Below are 21085 nucleotides of genomic sequence, written 5' to 3' on the forward strand. Positions count from 1 at the left end.
ATTAATACAGATTCTAAGGTTGCTGGGTGAGAAGTATTCAGAAATCAGTCGTATTTCTGTTTACCAGTAGCAACAACAGAACAGAACATGAGATTTTTAAAAATTCGTACGTAATAACATCAAAAAAATCAAGTGCTTTGGAGTAAATAGAATATGCAAAGACCTCAACATACTGAAAACGATGCAACATTGTGGAGTAAAATTTCAAATCTAAATAAATAGGTATACTGAGTTCATGAGGAGTTGGTAAGCTGAATATTATAAAATGTCAGTTTTTCTCCTAAATAGCTAAATACAATTCCAGTTAAAAAAAAATTCCAGCAGGTGTGAATGGGTGTCACTATTAATAGACTTATTTTAAACTTTATGTGCAAAGTAAGAAGACCAAAGATAGTTAAGACAATAATTAAAGAACAACAAATCTAGAGGATTTGCGCTAAATATCAACTTAAATAGCTGTAGTTATATATATATATATATATATATATATATATATGTATGTATACCTGAATCACTTTGCTGTACACCTGAAACATTGTAAATCAACTATATTTCAATTTAAAAAGCTATAGTGACTAATAAAGTGTGGTATTAATGAAAATATAGTCTAGAGAAACAGAATAGAGAAACCTAAAATAAATCTCCACTTTTTATACATGTAGTCAGCTGATTTATGAAAGGTTTTATTATAGTGTAGTGGGAAAATGATCATCTTTCTAAAAATGCTGGGTCAGCTCCCTGTATAGATAAAGTGAACTTTTCAACGTCTACCTTTCACATGAAGCAAAAAATCCCAAATGGGTTTCAGACCTAAAAGAGAAAGGCAAAAATGAAGTGAAAACCAGAGTACTTTAGTTTGGTAAGATGTTGGTAAGATGTACGGCAGCGGGAGCTCCTGTACTTTGTTGATGGGGGTGAAAATTGTTGATCATCTTTGAAAACCATGAGACTATCGAGTAAAGCTGAACATGAGTGTCCACCCCTGTGACCCTTCAGTTCCACTCCTGGGTATATTTTCCACAGGATGGGTGCAGTCTCATGGATTGAAGAACAGAGGTGATGAGGAAGAATTGAAAAAGTGATATGAAAGGAGAAGCATGTTTGGGAGGGAGAATGAAGTGTTCTTATTTGGATGTTTATGTGTTACAGTGATAATGGGGCTTCCTAGTGGGGAAAAATAGGGACAGTGAGTGGGGATAGATGCGTCTAATATTAATCTGTCAGTACAAAATTTGAAGTCTTGATTTTTAAAAGCTGTATTTTAAATTTAAAATGTTACGCTGTATCTTGTGTGTGTGCACAGTAGGTTATTAACTCATTAACAAGTGCTTACTTGGTTGTGGCCCTAGTCATATTTATCTCAATAGGTCCTGTTGATTTGCCTTTTTTTTTTTTTTAACTAACATTATTGTAGCAGTGTGAAAGTCTTAATTGTGGGACAGAAGCTATTTTGAAGTATACTTTCTGGTAATGATGGTGTACTTTTATAAACCAAACAGCTGAGTTGTAATTTGTATTGAAGCTCGTAAGTTGGTTGGTTGAAACCAGAAAGCCTGTGGTTCTCCTTGTAATAGATCTGCAACATTCTTTCTCAACAGAGGACCAAAACTATTAGTATTTGGTGTCTTATTTCCTAGATGATCCTGGCTCTGTTATATGAACTTATAAAGGTCCTTATAGAAAATTGCCATTATTTTGAGTTTCTTAATTAACTGTACCTTTTGGTGCTCCCCGTTGTGTTCATGTGATCATTACTAGGTTATGTTTTCTCTGTGTTTGATGAAGATTTTATTTTTATTATTTTTTTCCTTAAATTGATTTTATAAATTTTTTTAAGGCTTACAATAACAGCACTAGGAGATAAGCTCAATGATTACTGGAATGAAATGAAAGTGAAGAAAAATGCAGAATATCCTCTAAATTTGCCTGTTGAAGATATACAGTAAGTACATTTAAAAATAACTGACTGTAATGTCAAGATGTGATATTGGTGGTGATTGTACAGTGTAAACTTTTTTTAATGGAGGTACTGGGGATTGAACCCAGGACCTTGTGCATGCTAAGCATGCACTCTACCACTGATCTATACCACTTCTTGTGTAGGGTGCGTAAACTTTTTAATCTAACCCATAGTAAGAAATAAATCCTACAGCTCGAATCAGCACACTGTAAAATGAACGAATGAATATATACATTTACACATATACACAAAAGTCATGAAACAGCATTTACCCATATTTGAAAAAAATGCTGGTCTTGACCCATTAAACTGATTTCATGATCCACTGATAGGTTGCATCTTATAGTTTGAAAAATTCTGGAGATAGGATCAAGAGTCTAAAGCCAGATTTAAGTTTAAATTCTAGTTCTGCTGCTTCAGTGGCTGTGTGACATTGAACATGTTACTTGACCTCTTGTAAGCTTCCATTTTATCACTTGTAAAATGGAAACAGTAATAGCACTTACCTCCTCAACTTGTAAGAATTAAAGATAAGAACTCAGTAAAGTACATAGTATGTAGTAACAGTCCTCTGAATGATAACAGCTTAGGGTGCTATGGAAAGATGTTCAAGATACATAATGAAAAACAAAAAGCATGCAACTCAGTGTATTAACTTCCTGTTTTTTTTTAAAGTGTCCATATACACATGCATAATTCTATAAGCATAGAAAAAGCCTACCAGGATTAAAAAAATTAACAGTGGTAACCTCCTGAAACAAGGAGTTTATGTTTACTTTACAAATTTCTGGATTTTTTTTTTTAATAAAATGTGTAAATGCATTTTTTTTAAACTAGAGTTAAAAAGTTATTGGTATTAAGATGAAGTCGTTAAATGAGTCTACATAAATTCTTTTCAGGATCATTGTAATTTTCAAATGATAAATGTATGAAAGCTTTTTATAAACTAAAAGAATGTACAAATTTGGATTATTCAGAGAGATGCTATCGTAGGGTTAAAATGTCATGCAATTATAAAAATTGCTTAAATTGTAATACAACTTGCCTATTTCTGTACTTGACTAGTTTATTGTGTTAATAAATGTATTAGATTTGACACTGCAGGAGCTAACTTAATATAAATTTCAGAGCAGGGCATTTGTATTATTTTCTTAGGTTTGAGTTTTTATTACAAAACAAATTTAATAGTATGCTATTAAACAAGATATTTAAGTATCTTCGTTTAAATTGGTCTGTCACCTTTAACCTTCGAAGGTAACCAAAATTGTTTTTAAAAACTTAACTTACTGACCACCATAAATAGTTATGTCACGGAATTTTCAGGGACAGAGTTAAATAAAAGGGGCATTTTGTGGTAGAAATGATATGGAAGGTCTAATGAAGTACTTAGATCCTATTTCTATGGTAGTATTTGTTATTTTGTTACAGGAAACGTCCTGATCAGACATGGGTTCAATGTGATTCCTGTCTAAAGTGGCGAAAATTACCAGATGGGATAGATCAACTTCCAGAAAAATGGTATTGCTCCAATAACCCTGACCCACAGTTCAGGTACCATATAGTTGGTAGTACCCTTTTGGGAAAGGCAGAAAGTACTATTCAAGATGTATGAATAGGCGCTGGTGACGTGTTATTCCCATGTGATTTTTCTGATTAGAAGTTGTGATGTTCCAGAAGAACCTGAAGATGAAGATTTGGTGCATCCCACTTATGAAAAAACCTACAAAAAGAAGTGAGTGTTGTGTTAATGTATGGTGGGAGAATAATACCCAAACTTCAGCAGTGATGTGTATGCAGCATTAGTTGATGCTTCTCCAAAATAAACTAGGTACAGCCAAAAAAGGTTATGACCCCTCCAAAAAAAAATTATGATGTGGAGTGCATCACATTGAGTGCTTTTTAAGTTTTTACTGTGGAAACCTGCTGTTTTTTCACCTGCTCTTTATTGTTGTCCTATCTGCAAGAAAGATATTTTGCATATCCAGTATAATATTTGTCTTTGAACTGCACACAGATGAATCATAAGTGAATACTGCCCTTTATGAGCTTATAGTCTGTGAATACTGCCCTTTATGAGCTTATAGTCTAACAGGGAAAATGAGACATGTATTACCAATTAGAAGTTGACGACTACCATAAAAGGCACCGTCCAGTCCTGTTAGGAAGCCCATAAGGAGAAATTATTTCTGGCTGGGGATGGAAAAATGGATTAGGAAAATTTATGAAGGACATTTGGTAATAGGACTTGAAGGGTGGGTAGGATTGGGTAGGGAACAATTATTTGTTCAGCTTAATTAAAGTAAATATGTGAATGTGCATAATGGAAGATAGAGGTGAGAGAGAGAAGCTGGGTAATGATAGTGAACCATGGTGAACATTAAGCCAGCATACTGCACACGGATGGCTGAGTTCACAAAAACCATCCTCCATGTGGTTTTGATTTACAGTGCACTGTTTTTGAAGATAAATCCAGTAGCAGGATTAGAAGTAAAGAAGCCAGTTAGAAAGTGTGATACCCTTCTTCAAAGTCTGAGAATAATGCTGGTGGGTATGGAGAGCTTGAGGCAGACATCAGGGTGTAACTGAGATGAGGTGGGAATTAGTCCCCTGCCTAGGGCTTACCGCTGATTATAATGAAATTGAAGCAGAGTTCAGTTAACATTATCTGAGTGACTTAGTTGTGAAATGGCGAGTATGTCCTTGGAAAACAATTAAAAATAATAATGCAATAAATTTAAATATGTTTCTTTTTTCTTTCCTTTTTTTTAAGAGACAAAGAAAAATTCAGGATCAGGCAACTTGAAACAATTCCTCGGGTAATTAAGCCTTCCACTTTATAGCTGTGTCTTATCTTGGGTTGTAATTAATTTAACAAATACTCAGTGTTAAGCTTGGTAGTTAACATAACAAATTGAAGCAGTGTCGTTCATTCAGTTCACATTCTGTCTCTTTTTTTTAATTGAAGGATAGTTGATTTACAATATTGTGTTAGTTTCTGGTATATAGCAGTGATTGAGTTTTTTATATATATATGTGTGTGTGTGTGTATATATATATATATATTCTTTTTCATTATGGGTTATTACAAGATATTGAATATAGTTCCCTGTTTGCATATCCAGTATAATAATTTGTCTTTGAACTGCACACAGATGAATCATAAGTGAATACTGCCCTTTATGAGCCTATAGTCTAACAGGGAAAATGAGACATGTATATTACCAATTACCTGGATATACCATAGGACCTATCAGCAGGATATCTGCTAATCCCAAACTCCTAATTTACCCTTCTCCACCTTTCTCCTTTGACAACCATAAATTTGTTTTCTATATTTGTGAGTGTTTCTATTTTGTAAATTCATTTGTGTCATATTTTAGATTCCACATATAAGTGATATCATGATATTTACCTTTCTCTGTCTGACTTCCTTATTACGATAATCTCTGGTTCCATCCATGTTGCTGCAGAAGGCATTATTTCATTCTTTTTATGGCTGAGTAATATTCCATTTGTGTGTGTGTGTGTGTGTGTGTGTGTGTGTGTGTGTATACACACACATACACAGCTTCTGTAGGTTGTCTTTTCATTTAGTTTATGGTTTCCTTTGCTGTGCAAAAGCTTTTAAGTTTAATTAGGTCCCATTTGTTCATTTTATATCTTTGTTGCTTATCTATATTACACATAGTAGTTTATGTCTTAATCCCATACCCCTATCTTTCTTAATGCTTAATGCTTTCTGAGTGTATGAGTAGGTAGTTGTACTTCTTGTGTAAGTTTTGGTCTGCTGCAGATGGGTATGTATGCTTGTAATTACATTGAAGTGTTTTCTTGTGTAAAGACTGAGGGTTTGAGGATGAGAACAGAACTGGGAGAAAAGAATAGTGGGCTCACTTTGGTTTTTAAAGGCAGTGTCTTTATTACTTTATTTTCAATTTCATTCCATTAGAAAATGAAGTTTTTATTATATCTCTATGAGCTTTTTTTTTTTAATGGAGGTATTGGATTTTGACCTCAGGACCTCTTGCATGCTAAGCATGTGCTCTGCCACTGAGCTGCTACCCTCCCCATCTCTGTAAGTTTTATATATAGTCCAGGGTCAGCAAATCTTTCTATAAAAGGCCAAGTAGTAAATATTTTAGGCTTTGTGGACCACATACAGTCTCTGTGGAATATTTCCTTTCTTTGTTTTCTTCATGCCTTTGAAAATCCTTAGCTCATTTGCAGACTGGATTTGGTTCAGGTGACAATGAGTTTATGTGCTTAGGGTGATTCTCAGTGCCTTCTGGGATAAGGGGATAGGGGAAATAATATCTTGTGTTTTAGACATGGCACATTTAAAAAAATTCCTTTAAGAACATTTTTCTTTTTCCCTTCAACAGATTCCTGCTGAACTATTATTTCCAACAAATCCTGTGTCAAGTCAAAGCTTTTCTCCCGTTAAGGAAAGTATTCCAAGAGGACACCTTTCAGAAGCAGCAAATACTTACGCAACAAGACTTATAAATCATCGAGGTTCACCCCAGTCTGAACCTGAGAATAACAGGTATGGGGAATGAGTATTAAACACAGCCTTTACTTGACACTTCTATGGCAGTAATGTACTTCTAAGTAAGTGTAGTTTATATGCATATAAAAGATCTTAAGGGCACATTACTTTGCTTTTATTATCTAAACTTACCTCCGCTTCACTTATGCCACCTATTTAAATCAATTAAAATAGTATTAGTTGTATTCATTGTGGAAGTTGATCAAATGTTATCAACTCTTTGAAATTCTGTATAGTATGAAAATTCCTACTTTTAAAATTAGCATTATCTGAGTAAAGAAAAACATGAAGCAGTTAAGAGTACAATATTGTAATGTCAAATGGGACCCATAAGTTCTTAGTCTAGCCAATGCCATGCTGTGTACTTTGGATAAGTGGATGGAGAAGGAAGAGAGATATATAAGTGGTGTGAGTTGAATGGTTAGCTCTCTTGACTGAGGAATGGCCAGGGAAGGCTTTATGATGAGGTGGTACGTAAGGTGGTTCCTGAAATTCTAAGAGCAGTACTCTGCCCAGGTGGCCCCTTCAAAGGGATTAGGATGAACACAGGTGAAGAAGAAAGAGCATGATGTCAATAAACTAGTACATCAGACTGACTACATCTGATACTTGTTGAAAGAGAAACATTGATACAAGATTCTCTGAAATAGTGGGGTCAGATGTTCTGAGAGGTTTTATAGCCTTCATCAGATTCTCAAAAGAACTTTTGAAGATTCAGAAAAGATTAGAATAACTGCTCATATATATAGTAAATGTATTGTGTACATATGTATCAAGGAAAGCATGTTTTTAAATAGTTTGCTCTTTATAGCCTACATTTTGAGGATTTGTTTTCTGGCTCATTGCTGTTTAACTGAGAACATACGTGAATTTTTTTTTAACTCGTCCTCATAATACACTTGGCTTTTCTTTATAAAGATGATTCCAGACAAAGTAAGAGAATCTCTAGCGTTTATAGACAAGATAGTGGAACTTATTTTTAAAATGGAAGAAGAAAATAGAGGGAAATTATTCATTAATTTTTAAAGCCAACATTCTCAAGTTCATAGAGCTTAAGTCTCTGGAAAGGTGGTACCTAAAATAAGTCTTAAGAGAGACAAATAGGAATTAGCCTGGTAAGAAAAATAAAAGGGCAACTTCTAATTAAATGCTTAACTCCATATATCCCTAGGCAGTCTCAGAATTTGGTTGGATACTTCTGATGGTAGAAAATAGAGGTGAGCACAGGGGCTTGTATGAACATTTAAGGAAGAGTAGTTCCCTAGACCTCTTTATAATCTGCAAAGTCTGGCAATGCTGCTTCTCTTTCTCTGTCAGAAGGTAGAAAATTTACTTTCTGGAGCAATTTTTGCTGCTGAAGATGTGAGTGAGCCACTGTTTTGGAAACAGAAGGAGTAAAGGATGAATAACTGAATGACGGGAAATCCCCTCCCTTCATTCCCTCATTGGGCTCCCCAGAGGCTCCCCAGAGAAAAGCCCTAAACAATGATGACAGCTTGAGCACCCTTGGAATCACACGCTCAGACCTCACTGCTTCCAGTCTGAAATATAAATATAGCCAAGGATCCCCAGATGTACAAAAGTGAAACAAAGGAAGTAGATGGAACCATGTGAAATTTATTGGGAGGTGGGTAGATACTGAACAAATAAATCTCTTAGAAGGAAAAGATACATAGTTGAAAGAAATACATAAGGGGCCAACATCTGAATAAGGAGATTTCAGAATGGGAATCGGAGAACAAAGGGGAGGAAATAATATAAGAAAGACTTAATTTGTGCTAAATACCCAGCATAATGTCTGGAAAGAGATAAGAAATATCATCATGAAATTTTAGAGCACCTGAGAAAAGAGGTTTTTTTCCTTCCAGAAAGGAAAAACCCAGGCTACATGCAAGAGATCAGGAATCGGAATGGGAAGAACAGTGAATGATAGATGACAATGGAATGATGCTTTTAAAGTTTTGAGAAAGTGATTTCTAACCTAGAAGTCTATATAAAAATCAAGCCAGCAATGAACTTGAGAGATGAATAAAGATATTTTCATCATGGAAAATTTCACATGTTTTATGTTGTGTGTACCCTTTCTCAAGATTTTATTGGAGATTATTCCCTCTCCATATGAGAAAGGGGAAACTCTTCAGAAATAAGGTCTAACACATAAAGTCCAAATAACAAGCCCTCTGAGTGGGGCAAAAAGTAATTAATTGGTGATAAATTCACAGAAAAATTAAGCAGATGAAGAAAGTGAGGCAATTTTTAATACAGGGGAAATTGTTTTACATGAAAGGATAGGGCATGCAGGTTTACTTTGTGGCTCACCTTTGATCACTGAATGTTGATTAAGAAAATACTGTGGAGGGCAAACCGGAATGGCGGTGCCATTCACTGAGCTCTGGGATTCAGAGAGCAGCCTGGGATGGGTGGCAGCATTCTCTTTGCACATGTGTACATTGAAATGCCAGAGGACATCAGATGAAGAGACGTTTGGCAGTATATGGATCTGATACTTAAGAGGTCTCAATAGTCTGTTTCTTCATCTGTAAAAGGAGAAAATACTGTCTACTTCATTAAGTCATTGGGCAGTACTATGAGATACATCATTTTAAAAAAAAATGAACATGGGCATTTCTTAGAATTTCAAGATAGTTAGGTTACTTCAAGGTCATCTATTTTTGTCCATGTCTACATTTTATAATCTTACATTTTATACTTAAAATATTTTCTAGCCTGAAACGGAGACTTTCTACTCGTTCATCAACTTTGAATGCAAAGAATCGAAGATTGAGTAATCAAGCATTTGAAAATTACAAAGATGATGATGATGATGAAGATGTCATCATCTTAGAAGAAAACAGCACTCCCAAGCCTGCGGTGGATGATGATATTGAAGTGAAATTGCAGCAGAGTCACCTGGAGCAAAGTGGAGTTCAGATCGAGCCTGTGGCCGACAGTGAAGCTTGTGGCCAGACTGGTTCAACAGGCACCTCAGCGTCCAGGTGCGATCAGGGAACTACTGCAGCCACCCAGACTGAAGTACCAAGTTTAGTGGTTAAAAAGGAAGAAGCGGTCGAAGATGAGATAGATGTAAGAAATGACACGACTCTACTGCCGCCTTGTGTGGGGGCTGAAGGAAGGACACATGAAACCCAGGAAACATTTGACAAATCTCCTGGTGATGCTGGTTGCCAGTTAAGTGAACTGAGAAATGAGCTGCTTCTCGTCACCCAAGAGAAAGAAAATTATAAAAGACAGTGTCATATGTTTACTGACCAAATCAAAGTGTTACAGCAGAGGCTGCTGGAAATGAACGACAGATACGTGAAGAAGGAAACTTGCCATCAGTCTACTGAAACTGATGCTGTATTTTTACTTGCAAGTATTAATGGCAAGTCTGAAAGTCCAGACCATATTGTATCCCAGTATCGGCAAGCTTTGGAAGAAATAGAAAGGCTGAAAAAACAGTGTAGTGCTTTGCAACAAGTAAAGGCTGAGTGCAGTCAGTGTTCCAATAGTGAGAATAAAAGTGAGATGGACGAAATGGTTGTGCAGTTGGATGATGTATTTAGACAGCTGGACAAATGCAGTATTGAGAGGGACCAGTATAAAAGTGAGGTGAGTTATATCACTCAGCATAATGGGAGTCATGGGGATCCGGGGGTATCTAAATCTTCACTGCTATTGGCTAGATTAGAATAAATCACTTAATAATATTTCTGTTTATTGACTATCTGCTACTCCACTGGTTCTCACCTGGAAATGGTCCTCCCTGGGGGCACATGGAAATGTGTAGGGCGGTGTTCAGATGGACATTGCTGGAATTTAATGGATGGGGACCAGGTCTGGTAAATGTCCTGTAGTGTGCAGGATGTTGCTGTGCAGTGAGGGACCATCTTTCTCATTCCCACTGAGATGCTTGCTTACTAATACCACGGGAGTTCTGCATCTGTTATTAGTAAGTCTTAAAATAACCATCCGAGGTGGATGGTGATACTTCTTTTTACAGATGTATCCTGTATTGGTTATGATCAGGTTCCTTTGCAGGTGACATAAAACCCCAAATAATGATAGCAGCTGCACAGCCATCAGAGACACAGGCTCCTACTTTGTTGCTTTGCTTCTCCACCTGCAGTTGTGATCTGAGATGGCCCTTGGGGCCCAGCCAGCATATAGCTACATTCCAGGTCGCAGGAAAGAGGAAGGTGCGATTCCTAAAAGGTGCTTACATGCCATCTGTCAAAACTTAGTCACCTGGCCAGTGGATAACTTGGAAATATAGTCTTTTTTTATTATTATTATTTTTTATTTTAGGGGGGTAGGTAATTAGTTTTTTGTTTATTTATTTTAATGGAGGTACTGGGGATTGAACCCAGGACCTTGTGCATGCTAAGCGTGCACTCTACCACTTGAGCTATATCCTCCCCCCGGAAAGGTAGTCTTTATTCAGGTGTTCTTTTACTGAGGAAGAAAGGAACCCCCAATTCAAATTTGGGTAGCTCCTTTTAAAAAATATTTTATGTATTATATTTACATGGTGTTTGAAAGGAGAGTTTTTCTGCTAAAAAGAGTTTGGAAATGACCGTATAGTCCTATATTGCCCCTTCTTCCTGGCAGTGATACCAACATATCTGCTCATTTAAACATTTCTCCTGATGTTTTGGCTTAGCTAGATGACAAAATACATAAAAATCAATACAAGCTTTCTGTTTTAACTTTTTTGCTGTTTTAACTTCAGCTAATGAGTGTGCAAGAAATGAAAGTCATTATGATATCAACATAATTTAGACATTTTTATCTTGTTTTTTTTTTGGTTTTTAGGTCCCACTTGTTTTAGTCATGCTTTAATTGTTTTTATTCTTTTAATGTGGAAAAACAGAGGTGAAACTGAACAAGTGAAGCTTTATAGAAAGCTATTGCTTTTTTTGTGGTGTGTTTTTTGGGTTTTTTTTTTAATCTGATTTTTTTGATGGTAATTTTCACCAAGCAAGATTTTCTACATTTCTTAGCTTACATCTGCACTTTGACAGTAGTATTTTAAAATTTTACGGTTATAAAATTAATTAAATAATTTTTTTGTCAGGTTGAATTATTGGAACTGGAAAAATCACAAATCCGTTCACAGTGTGAAGAGCTGAAAAATGAAATCGAACAATTAAAATCTACAAGTCAACAGATAGGAGCAGATGTTTCAACTTCAAGTAACATTGAGGAGTCTGTAAATTATACTGATGGGGAAAGGTAATATTAAATGAGGCATTTCTCTAGGTCTACAGTTCTGGTTAGCATGATAACTTAGTTGCTAGCACACATCAAACAGATTGTTCTTTCAAAGGAAGTTACTGACTGAAATTCCTTTCTATCTACTAGAAGGTTGCTGCCCTATTCGAATGAATTTTTGCTCAAATAAACTCAAAAATTAAAAAAAAGTTAACTGCTGTGGTCCCAGCATTATGATAGACAGTTACAAAAGAAGTGCATGTCATCATCTGTCCCTTCAAGGAACTAATAATTTAGGCTCAACTTAAGTGAAATAGGAATGTCAAAGGAATAAAGCTCTTGATTGGTCAGAGTGATTTGGAATGCTTCTTGGGGAAGAGTGAAAATTGAACCAGATACTGAAGAACGGGTTGAATTAGGCAGTGACTAGAAGACAGCGGACTGTTTCATGAAACTTACTTTTTCACCGTGATTTCCTTTACTTCCGAACTTGGCACCATTTCATTATGGTTTGCTAGCTCATTTTACTACATGCCCTCCTCAATTTTAACTTTCAGGAGATCACAGAATTACATGGTACAGGGGATTAATTAGGAAGAAGTTCTGTGAAAATAAGAAAACAGTAAATGAATGATAACCCTCTCTCATTGAGATTTCAAATGGGCTTGGGGTTCTGACAGTGTTGGTGGTCTGTTGATAACTTACTATTCAGAAATTGTCATTAAGGGCTAAAATTGTGCAATGGACTCTTAAGCTCACAAAACATGCTTAAAATAACATTTTTGTGCCTTGTCAACCAAAGATGAGCATCTTGCCCCATCAGAGATTTCCACCCCCTGGAAAGATCAGTATCTAAAATAAAATGGACTTACATTTTGAAGGGGGCGGAATAAGAGCATACGTTAACATTCTCTTGATCCACGTGTTTCACTCAGCTTCGAAGCAAAGGCTGCTGTGTGGTTGTAGGTATTTAAAGTCTAGAATGTTGATACTCACATACATGTATGTGCACCAGGAAGGAATGATAATCTAATCCAGGATTTCCCAATGTTTATAATAAATGCATAGTAAAATGGATAGTCAGTGAACTTTAGCATATGATAGGTTCAAAGAAATCCTGCATTTTAAAATAAAGTCCTGTTTAACATTATTTAACCCAAAGTTTTATAAGTTTATTTGACCACAGAACCATTTCTTTTTCCTTTTACACAACTATGGATATCTCACAGTACATGTTTTAGTGAATAATTCAGTTTACTTTCCTCAAAAGGAAGCTGAAGTTCAAAGAGATGCATTCTTGTTCAATGTTCTCACTTAGTGTAATATCACCATTGTTTTCCAGGTAATAACAAAATTTTCAATTGTAAATAATGTATTGTAATATATGTATTTTACCAGTCCACATTTTCTCCAGTCTCATATTAAAATTGTACTAGTTGGAACCAAATACAGTGATTAGTTTTATGAAACACTCTATTTACCAACTGATAAATTCTTAATTATTAGATTAAATTATGAATTAAGTTAAATGAATTATTAAATTCTGTTCTCTAGAGAAGTTTTGCTTTTCCTTTAGTTGTATATCATTCTAGAGAGATTCAATTTTAATGTTTCTCTTAAATATTAAGCCCTACATGACTATTAAACTATTATTTATAATGTTCATCTAATAGGTGTAATATTTGTATTTGCAGCCTCAAACTTCGATCTCTTCGAGTTAACGTAGGACAGCTGCTGGCCATGATTGTACCTGATCTCGATCTTCAGCAAGTGAATTATGATGTTGACGTAGTTGATGAGATTTTAGGACAAGTTGTCGAACAAATGAGTGAAATCAGTAGTACTTAAAAGTATATTCTGTGTGAGATAATAAAAATACCTGCTCAGCCCTTCTGGTTGTACAGCTTTCAGAGTGTAAACAACTTTGTTACAGATATGATAGGTAAACAGACTGAAGAACCACGATCTTTTCTGTATTCTATGCATTCAAGTGTGGACACAAGTATTGTGGACACATTATCCCACTTTTGAAATGCCCATGAATCATTGGTATTGAGCAGCTACTTAGCCAATTCATGATTCTGCTTTGAAATGTAAATATTTGTAATTAAGTCTGCATATTTTTTTATTACCCTGGAGGACTCAAGTGTTTTTCACCATAGGTTTTCAGGTTGCCCCTAACCTTTGTGCAGTTTTCTGGTTCCCCAAAGTGTATTTTTTCTCTGAATTGAGGGCTGTGCCATAACACAAATGGAAATGTTCCCTTTGATTTTCTTACAGAGAAGTTTAAAACAGGGTTTTTAAAAATGGACTAACAGTCCTGATAAGTTGTAACTGAATTGAGCATTAATGCTGCTTTTCTATAAATTCTTGTCTCCTGAAATAAGGTAAGTAGAAACTCCATCCATTTTGCTAGGATTTTTTTTTGTGCTGAGATTGCCAATCATGGTTAAACAAAAGTGTTTTACAGAAAGAAGAAATGATCTTTAGTATAAAAAAAGTATCAAAAATATTTTATGTCCCGCCACATTTACTTTGAAGCCCATTTTTGGCTTAGTCCGCATGGAGTGGGCACAATAATTGTTTAACATTTCTTTTTGTGAAATTTCCTGAACAGCCTTTTGTAGGATTACTGCAGGTTAACGTGAGTTGAGGAAGACAGTCTTTCTCCAACAGTACTGCAGATCTTTATATTATATTACAGACCTAAGTGGTTTATATCCAGGAGTTAAGCAACAAACTTCCTAGGATCATAGTATTACATGCCATAAAAATTATGCTTTATTGGTCCCATGTTTTGTGCAATTTGAAAGAGATGACTTTATTAAGTATAACTATGTATATATAATTAAGAATCATATTTTCCACAACTAAAATGTGCATTATTTTTTCAAAGTTTTATCATTGCTATTTATTTTTACTTTTGTTTCTGAACATTCAATATATGTTCTTTTTGTATGCTTAATTATGTGTGTCATGTACAATATTAAATTTCTACTGTACATTAATTTCTTAAAAAAGCAAATAAATGAAGATTGTTTTTATTTGCTTGATAAAGTAATTGAAAGTGTATTTTTGGTATGAAGCTGGTTTTCTGTCACAATTGTATCTGCTCAAATTTTAAAATATCTTGTAATAAAATAAATATATATATATGATGGCTAACTCTTCAGATATTACTTCAAAGGAATTCTACATTCAAGGTATATTTTGAAAGTTAAAATTGTATCTGTTAAGACCTTCAAGTTGAGCTCATTCTACTATATTAATTAGAAGTTATAGTTAGAAGACTAATGCTATTTGTTTCCATTAAGACTACAACTGAGCTCACCTTGAAAGTGTGTGTACATTTCACACTCAAAAAGGAACTTTTTCTTTAACCTAAAGAAACCTTGCCTAGATGATAGCTGTGTATAGCATGTCTAAGTTGTGAATATTTATGTAGCAGTTATTTCTGGAATTTGCTATTTTCCCCTTCCTTTTGGTCAGCTATATTCTTGTAAAAATGCAGATTTTATATGGCTGTTAACTGGCTTAATGGAAAAGTTAATCATAGAATTTGTAAGAGAAACTTGCTTGCTAAAATGATTCTTTGGAAATACCTATTACTCACTCTTTAAGAAACTACTGCCAAGATACGATTCTTTGAAAATGTGGCTAACAAGGAGTTTAACAGAAGAGTAACATGGGCTTTCATGGCATATGTAATTTTAAGGTAGAGATACCTTTTTTATTAAGTTGAATTTGTTAAAAGGCTAGTGTGGGAGGAAAGTGTTGCTTAAACTCATTACTACTTTAAAACAAAAACAGTATGAGAATGTAAACCAGAACAGTCCACAGTCCCTCCAAACAGGACCTGCTTTAGTCAGCTAAGGCTACAAAATCAGTAAAAGCTGTGTTCACATAGCAGGAACGATGTGGCATATCCATGTGTCCTTTATTTGGGCCTCAGATTCCTGATGTGGGCAGGTACTGCTGGTGACTCTGCCCACGATCTCAGACACTTGATTCTTACTATCACATGGCCCTTTAGGTCATTGTTTGTCCTGGAGGAATAATTTAAAGTGATGGATACCGGTGGTTCTCGCTACTGCCTGCATTTTAGAATCACCTGGGGAGTTTTTAGGAACCCCAATGTAAGGATGCAACCCATACTAATTAAGAGCCTTTGGGGTTGGACCAAAGTATCAGGTGTTTTGTTTTGTTAAAGGCCTTCCAGTGCAGCACCATTGCTTAAAGCCATTGATCTATACCCTCCAGTGTTGAATATTTACAAGTGTTGAACTCAAGTGGGTCTTGAAACAAACTCAGGATCTGCATGGCCACTTTCTCACTGGGGAAAGCAAGGATGGGGAGAGGGAAGCGGAGCTGGTGCCCAAGTTAGAAATGTAAGTGCAGCAGAATCCTACGAAGTGAAAAGACTTCCCCACTGCCTCCCTAAAGATGACCACTGTTATTTTTCGATGTCCTTCCAGAAAATATTAGCTGCATACACATACACATTCATATATATGCATTCAGTTTATATTAAATTTTATATCTTTATACTTGATTATATATTTGTATCAAATTTACACAAGTATTACACCGTATAATTGGTAATTCCATATTACTCTTTTGAACAGCTTTAGTACTATGATATGAGTATGCTCCCAACGCTCATTAATTTCTCATCTTTTGATATTACAAAAAATGCTGCTGTGAAAATTAATACATATCACAGGCTTTTTCAAGTATATTCAGAGTGTAAATTCCTTGTAGTGAATATTGGTAGGTCAAAGAGTGTATGCTATATTAATTTTAATAAATGTTGCCATCCAAAAAGGTTGTATTTATACTCCTATGAAAAACAAATGTTTGAGCGTGTTTTTTTCTCTCCGTCAAACTTGCTAGTTTGATATGTGAAAAAATGGGAGCTTGTACTTCTTTGTCTCAGGTTGAACATATTTTCATATGTTTTTTGGTCATTTTAATTCCTTTTTTCTGTGTACCAAATCATTCTCTGTCAATTCTTTTCTGTTGGGTTTTTTGTCTTAATACTTTAAAGAAGCCGAATGCCCGTTAATGTGGCCACAAACTGCCCAGATGACTCCTAGCTTTCGGAAAATCCACAGGAGGTGAAATTGTACTTTGCACAGTGTCACATAAACAGACTCATTGGATTGGAGTCAGAGACCTGCCGGATTCATGCCTTTATATACAGCTGGCCCTTGAACAATTCAGGGGTTATGGGTGCTGACTCCCATGCAGTCAAAAATCATGTATAATTTGACTTTCCCCAAATTACTAATAATCAACTGTTGAGCACAAGCCTTACCAATAAACAGTTAACATTTTGTATGTCATATATGTATCATATACTATATTTTTTACAATAAAACAAGCTAGAGAAAAATTAAAATCATCAGGAAAATATGTTTACTGTACTGCCGAAGTTTGTCATCTGTTAAGATGGACCCTCACCTTCCTTTGTGGTGGCCTAGTGTAATCCATACAGTTGCTTCAAGGTAGCCTAGCCTATACACTAGTCATAAAATTGTTACGGCATACAGTATTGCAGTCATATTCATAACACAGTATTGGAAACATTAATATTTTTAAAAAACGACTTGGCTGTGATGATAGGCTGATATGCATTTTCTCCAATTCTGAGAAAGGCATACTGTATGGTAATATAATTCTTTGAAAGCAAAGTTATAAAACAAAATTAATGCATAAATTGTATACTAAATATCTTGTGCCTATGAAAGGTTAGTATCTACATAAGTTTTATGCATTCATGACATTTAACTTTTTTTTTTTTTATTTTTCTAGACTACGTAGTTCATCTATTTTTTCATTGTAATCTCCCTCCAAAATTCCAATATATTTACTGAAAAATCTGCATGTAAGTAAACCCATGCAGTTCAAACGCATGTTGTTCAGGGGTCAGCTGTATTTGTCTTTTGGACATTGGCCGCAGATCACGAAAGGAATGCCATTACTATCCATCCACTTGGCATAGAGGAAAACATATATTATTTTTAGAATTAATTTTATGATCACAAAGTTAATTTACATATACTGGCCTCAGGAGAATGTCAAGACAAGAGAAGACAGTCTTGGTAAATTCAAGCCGCTCAAAGATAGGTAAGTGTGGTCATGGAGAATGAATTAACCATTATGAAACGAGTGTGAACCACAAATAATTTCCTACACAAACGTGCTAGTAAGCATGGGTTGTGAGTAAATACAATTTCCTATTTCAAACATGTAAAACAAGTTTAACCTCAAGGTTCAGTGTTAATTTCTTGTAAAGCAGTCAAGACTCAACATGGTAACAATATATAGAATAGACTCAAAAGAACTTTTTACCTCAATCTGGCTAATATAAGTGTCTTCAATATGTAAATACTATCCAGAACTCAGCCATACCTTCATAACAAAGTGTAATGGTGCTTTATACTCAGAAAGTACAAAGTGAGTCGAACAGTCTTCCTAATCTATGGGTTTCCTGTTCAGTGCTATTGAAAATTGTGGCCGGTGTTTTGTACTGTGTGGCTTATGTTTTGAAAGCTTGTGCTGTGATCTGATCCGGGGCTGACGAAGTAATTTGGACTTACTTTCTTTTTCTATATAGGCAGTTGTCCCGTGTTCTTGTGACTCCTAGTGGAGAATCTCTCAAACGTGTTTGTGGGGACAGTTGAGACTAGAAAGCACTGTTCCCAATTTGCTGTATGACTTTATGCATGTCACTTCTGGGGGAGGTGTTCATAGACTGCAGAATGGAAACTTGCTGTGAGATCCTCAGAGTTCCAGGAGTGTGAGTTGTCTGACTAGCTGCCAGCAGAAGTGACACAGTCTGACACATTGTTCAAGTCTTACGCTTCCTTGGTTAAATTTATTCCTAAGTATTATTTTCATGCTATTGTAAATGGAATTTTTTCTCAGTTTCCTTTCTGAATGTTCATTGTTAGTTTAGAAATGGAACTGATTTTTTATGTGATTTTGTATCCTGCATCTTTGCTGAATTCATTTATTCTAACATTTTTGTGTATGTGGAATACTTAGGGTTTTCTACATACAAAATCATGTCATGTTCAAAGAGATAGTTTTGACTTCTCCCTTTCCAATTTTTATGTCTTTTGTTTATTTTTCTTGCTTAATTGCTCTGGCTAGAACTGCCAATATTATGTTGAATAGACATGGTGAAATTGGGCATTCTTGTCTTGTTCTTGCTCTTAGGGGAGAAGCTTTCAGTCTCACCATCGAGTATGCTGTTAGCTGTGGGTTATTCATACACTACTGTTATCACATTGAGGAAGATTCTTTCCATTCCTGGTTTACTGTTGGTTTTTTTTTAAGCTTATTTTATTTAGTATTTATTTTTATCAAGCTTATATATGCACATAGTTTAGAGAGCCAAACACTTTGCGGGGGGGTGGGGAATTGGATTTATTTACTTAAATGGAGGTACTGGAAATTGAACCAGGACCACGTGCATGCTAAGCATGTGCTCTATGACTGAGCTATACCTTCCCCTCTGTTGTTGTTTTAATTATGAAATTATCTTGAATTCTGTTCAATGTTTTTTTTGCATCAAATGAGATGATAATGTGGAGTTTTTCCCCTTTCATTCCATTAATGTGGATGGCATGTTGATTGGTTTTCATATGCTGAGTTATTCTTGCATTTCAAGAATAAATCCCACTTGGTCATGGTGTATAATCCTTTTAATATGTTGCTGAATTTGATTTATTACTATTTGGGGTTTTTTTGCATCAATACGCATAATATTGGTCTGTGTTTTTCTTTTCTTGTGGTTTCTGTCTAGCTTTGGTATCAGGGTAATTTCAGCCTGATAGAATAAGTTAGGAAGTGTTTTCCGCCTGTTTAATTTTTTGAAAAAGTTTGAGAAAGATTAGTGTTAATTCTTTAAATGTTTGGTAGAATTCACCAGTGACTCCATCTATCCAGGTCTTTTCTTTGTTGGAAGGTTTTTATTGAGTCAATTTCCTTACTAGTTTTAAGTCTATTCAGATTTTCTACTTCTTTGTGATTAAGTTTCATAAGTTTTGTGTTTCCAGAAATTTGTCCATTTATATAGGTATCCAGTTTTCTGGCATACCATTGCTCATAACAGTATTCTATTTATTTCCATAAGAATAATCCTTTCTATTACAACATCACTTTTTCATGTCCCCACTTCCTTTTCTGATTTTAGTAATTTGAATTTTTTTTTCCTTAATCAGTCTAGCTAAGGTCAATTTTGTTGATGTTTTCCAAAGAAACAGCTTTTGGTTTTGTTGATTTTCTCTATTGTTCTTCTGTGTTCTCTTGCCCCTCCTATATTTTGAAGCAAATTGTACATAGTGTATAATATCATCTGTAAATAATGTAGTATTATCACTGAGTATGAGATTTAAAATTTTTCATTTCAGATTTTAAATATGAGGATTTTAAAACACAAAAATAATACTGTTATTGTACCTTAAATATTAATCATCCTCCAATATCAAATCTATTTAGTATTCAAATTTCTTTGGTCATCTCATAATTATTTTTCCAGCTGGTTTCTTCAAGTTGGGATCCAAACAGAAAACACATACTGCATTTGGTTGATATGTTTCTAAAGTTTCTTTAGATTTGTAGGTTGTTCTTCCTTTGTTTTCTTTCTTTTTAGTTATTGAAGAAATCAGAACATTTTTCATTTAGTTCCCTCATTTTGTTACTGATTTAATTTTAAAAAATCTCTCTCTCATATTTCCTATAAACTAGTAGTTGGATCTACAGAGTTAATCACATTCAAGTTCTTTTTGATTTTTTTTTGAGTTCTTAAGAAGTACTATGTTCATCCTATTGCATCACATCAAGGGATACATAATGTGTATTTGTCTCTTTTTACTACATTAAGATCAATTCGTGACTTTAAGTTTTGTCATCCAAATCCATCCTTTATGAAGTTCCCTATCATTCTTTTACATAATGATTTTTAGCATTCATTAACAATCACACCTAGATGCATTATTAGGAGCTGTGAAATGGTGATACTCATATTTTTAATTCCTTTTGAATTGCTGGGAAATTTATAGAGAAAACCTATTTAGTTATCCTCAGGTATATAATTCATATGGAATAGGCAGGATAAATGTTTGACTCAGGCATTGTTTCCCAAATATCTTCCAAAGGTAACCAACAAGGTTTTTGTTGTTAATATCATTGTCAACTTTTGAATTTAACATTTAATGTATTTCAATCCATTGTAGCCATTTTCCAATGTTAAATTGTCTTGCTCTGGCTACAGGTCTCTTCAAATTGGGTCCTATGTCCTTATTACATAATCCTTGTAGTCTTTGGTGATTTTCTTGCTTTCTAGGATAATA

General features: G+C 34.8%; 1 protein-coding gene across 4 annotated transcripts in view; it reads left to right on the forward strand.

The window, feature by feature from the left end:
* The window catches only part of MORC3 (MORC family CW-type zinc finger 3), a 34899-nt gene extending 21287 nt beyond the window's left edge, over window positions 1-13612 (forward strand). For all 4 annotated transcript variants that reach the window (XM_072968958.1, XM_072968976.1, XM_072968967.1 and 1 more), the window contains exons 10-17: window positions 1838-1942; window positions 3389-3511; window positions 3618-3692; window positions 4731-4776; window positions 6343-6506; window positions 9236-10121; window positions 11587-11744; window positions 13418-13612. In XM_072968958.1, coding sequence (XP_072825059.1) covers window positions 1838-1942; window positions 3389-3511; window positions 3618-3692; window positions 4731-4776; window positions 6343-6506; window positions 9236-10121; window positions 11587-11744; window positions 13418-13571 — 1711 coding nt within the window. In that variant the 3' untranslated portion in view covers window positions 13572-13612. The remainder of the gene's footprint in view (window positions 1-1837; window positions 1943-3388; window positions 3512-3617; window positions 3693-4730; window positions 4777-6342; window positions 6507-9235; window positions 10122-11586; window positions 11745-13417) is intronic.
* The last annotated feature ends 7473 nt before the right edge of the window (window positions 13613-21085 follow it).

Source organism: Vicugna pacos, chromosome 1 (assembly GCF_048564905.1).
Source record: "Vicugna pacos chromosome 1, VicPac4, whole genome shotgun sequence".
In the NCBI taxonomy this organism is placed as follows: domain Eukaryota; kingdom Metazoa; phylum Chordata; class Mammalia; order Artiodactyla; family Camelidae; genus Vicugna; species Vicugna pacos.